Source organism: Volvox carteri (assembly GCF_000143455.1).
Source record: "Volvox carteri f. nagariensis unplaced genomic scaffold VOLCAscaffold_33, whole genome shotgun sequence".
Lineage (NCBI taxonomy): Eukaryota > Viridiplantae > Chlorophyta > Chlorophyceae > Chlamydomonadales > Volvocaceae > Volvox > Volvox carteri.
Genome location: NW_003307576.1, coordinates 625,048 through 627,726, shown reverse-complemented (window position 1 = coordinate 627,726; position 2,679 = coordinate 625,048). Strand labels below are relative to the sequence as shown.

The 2,679-nt window shown below is 54.3% G+C and overlaps 1 protein-coding gene across 1 annotated transcript in view; it reads right to left on the bottom strand.

Moving 5' to 3' along the window:
- Nucleotides 1–2,679, bottom strand: part of VOLCADRAFT_93711 (uncharacterized protein) — a gene marked incomplete at both ends in the record, with an annotated part of 10,594 nt that overhangs the window by 5,539 nt on the left and 2,376 nt on the right. The window contains 4 exons of the mRNA XM_002952903.1: nt 189–330; nt 810–988; nt 1,378–1,631; nt 2,413–2,617. Of these exons, the coding sequence (XP_002952949.1) occupies nt 189–330; nt 810–988; nt 1,378–1,631; nt 2,413–2,617 (780 nt within the window). The remainder of the gene's footprint in view (nt 1–188; nt 331–809; nt 989–1,377; nt 1,632–2,412; nt 2,618–2,679) is intronic.

Sequence of the window (2,679 nt, the reverse complement as noted above, 5' to 3'; positions counted from 1 at the left end):
GGAGTTGGATGGTTGGTTGGTTACTTGGTTGGTTGGGGAAAAGGAGGGGGAATGTGCGGGGGAAAAGGAGGGGGAATGTGTTGGTTGGTTGGTTGGTTGGTTAGTTGGTTGATTGGTGCGGGTCACTACCTCTTTCCCCCGCACATTCCCCCCCTTTTCCCAGCACCCTTTTCCCCCCACATACACACCTGTCGAGCCACTGTGTGGAGCAGCAGCGGCACAGTCGCCTTGGCGGTCTGCGCCAACATGTTCGGATTCAGCCGGGAGCTCGATAGCCAGAGGATGGCGCCAAGATGCTTGCCGCCGTGTGCGATTGGAGCGGCCACGACCCTGTAGGTATGTACGTATGTATGTACGTGTGTATAAAAGCATTAAAATGGACTGTGCCGCGAGATGTATGTATGTATGTATGTATGTATGTATGTATGTATGTATGTATGTATGCATGTATGTATGTATGTATGTATGTATGTATGTATGTATGTATGTGTGTGTACAAGGGAAATTGTCAATCAAGTTAATGCAACGGTTCGCCCATACCATACTTTTGGAGGGTTTTTGTGCCCCGGTTACGACAAGTTGACTAGATGCCGCTCCGTCACGCCGTGGCCAACGTGATGTGATGAATGATGTGATTAGTATACGATGATGAGTGCGCCAAACTCTCTCTCTCCCCTCCACCTCTACCCATTTCCCCCGCCTCCTCTCCTCTCCCCTCTTTTCCCCCGCCCCCTCTCCCCTTGCCCCATACACACACATATACACACATACACACACATATATACATACACACACATAGGCCAACTCACCACGTGGGGTTTGTCACACGCGCCTGCTCCATGAAAACGTCTTTCCACGGCTCGCCGTACTTTTTCAACGCCGCCATCACATCCGCCACGAACAGCAGCTTGGAGCCCTCCGCCAGGCACCGCCGGGTGAGGGTGTTGGACAGCGACATGTGAGTGCCGAGTAGCCCCTCCTCGGGCGGCTGTGGGGAGGTAGTGTGCGGGGGGGGGATTGCGAGCAATGGAGGGGGTGGGGAGGGGGGTGGGGGGGAAGACGGGGGTAGGGGGGAAAAGACGAACCACACACGAGTGAAGCTGCTGCCAGGGCAAGAGTAGTGGTGGTGGGGGATGCGGGGGGTGCGGGAGGTGGTGGGTTGGGACGTGGGGGGGAGAGGTTCTGGTGGCGGCTCCGGCGCTCCTCTCTCCAGCCTGCGTGTTCAACATTAGCCCATTATTGCCCCCCTCCCCCGCCCCCGCCCCCTCTTATTTCCGTTTTCCCTCCTCTCAACCATTTTCCCCTTCCCCCTCCCCCTCCACCCTCCCCCTCTCCCCAACCGGACGTCCCAAAACACACACACACACACACACGTACCATTTTGCCGATCGAGGACCCGAAGCCGCCGCCCGTGTTGCTTCCCGGCCCCAAGCCGCGCGATACGAAAGACGGATCGCGGCGAATGCCGCTGATGCCGCCCAAGTCCTGTTCGACGTTGGTCGAGGTTCGACGAGTGTTGAATGTCGGGCCAGATCGAATGCCGCCCGACACGAGCACGTCGATGGAGTTGACCGGGTCAAAGGCGCGAAGGGCGCCCACGGATCTCGACAGCACCATTGCTGCCGATTGATCTGCACCGCTCCAACACGACACGTGCAAGCACATATGGATGTTGCATTCATTAAGACAGGTATGTGTATATATAATATACATTATATAATATATATATTATTTTATACATATTAATATATATAATATATTATATATACATTATATATATAACATATTATATAATATACAAAAGAAACTGTCTTTCGTTTTCGTTAATATAAGAGCCACAAACACCCCCTTCTTTTCTCTCTCCACCCTCAAAAAAAGAAGGGATTGCGGCCGAGTACCTTCTCCCCTTAAGCCCCCCACTGACCCCCCCACCATCCTCCCATAGCCTAAGCTCCGAAACCACAAAACACAGGCGCCCAATCTCCCACCCCACCCCGCCACCAGACCGAGCTCTGTTGTTCATTTTTTAACTTCCACCCCACGTAGAACCCCCCAACCAATTCCCCCCCCCAACTCCCCCACCCATCCCCCCAAAATCTTCACTTTGCGTGGCACCCCCCCTTCCCCGACGACACAACCTTTCTTGACCAACCCAAATATTAACATCAGCCCTCCCCCATACACACACATACACACCATCATGGCCACCCTTCCCCCCCACCGCCACCACTCGCCCCGCTACCAACCCCCCACTACCGCCCCCCAACAAACACACACACACACATACATACATACATACATACACAAACACACACGCTACCAATACACACAAACACAAACACACACAAACACACAAATACACTACCAATACACACACAAAAACACAAAAACACACACGCTACCAATACACACCCGGTGCGAGCAGCACCAGCCGCGCCTCCGTATCGTCCGGATGGCACCAGTCAAACCACGTGTCGAGATCTGAGGAGATGATCCAGGCGAGTTGGTTGAGACCAACCGCCGTTTGGATCTTTTCCGTAAAATTGACGAGCTTCAACGCCGACGTCTCCGCAAGGTAGAGTGATATCAGCGGCAGGTAGGCGCCCAGCCAGCGGTGCTCGATCAGGTTGGGGATGGGCGCCGTGTGGGCCAGCAGCAGCGCACCGACCACGGTGGGAC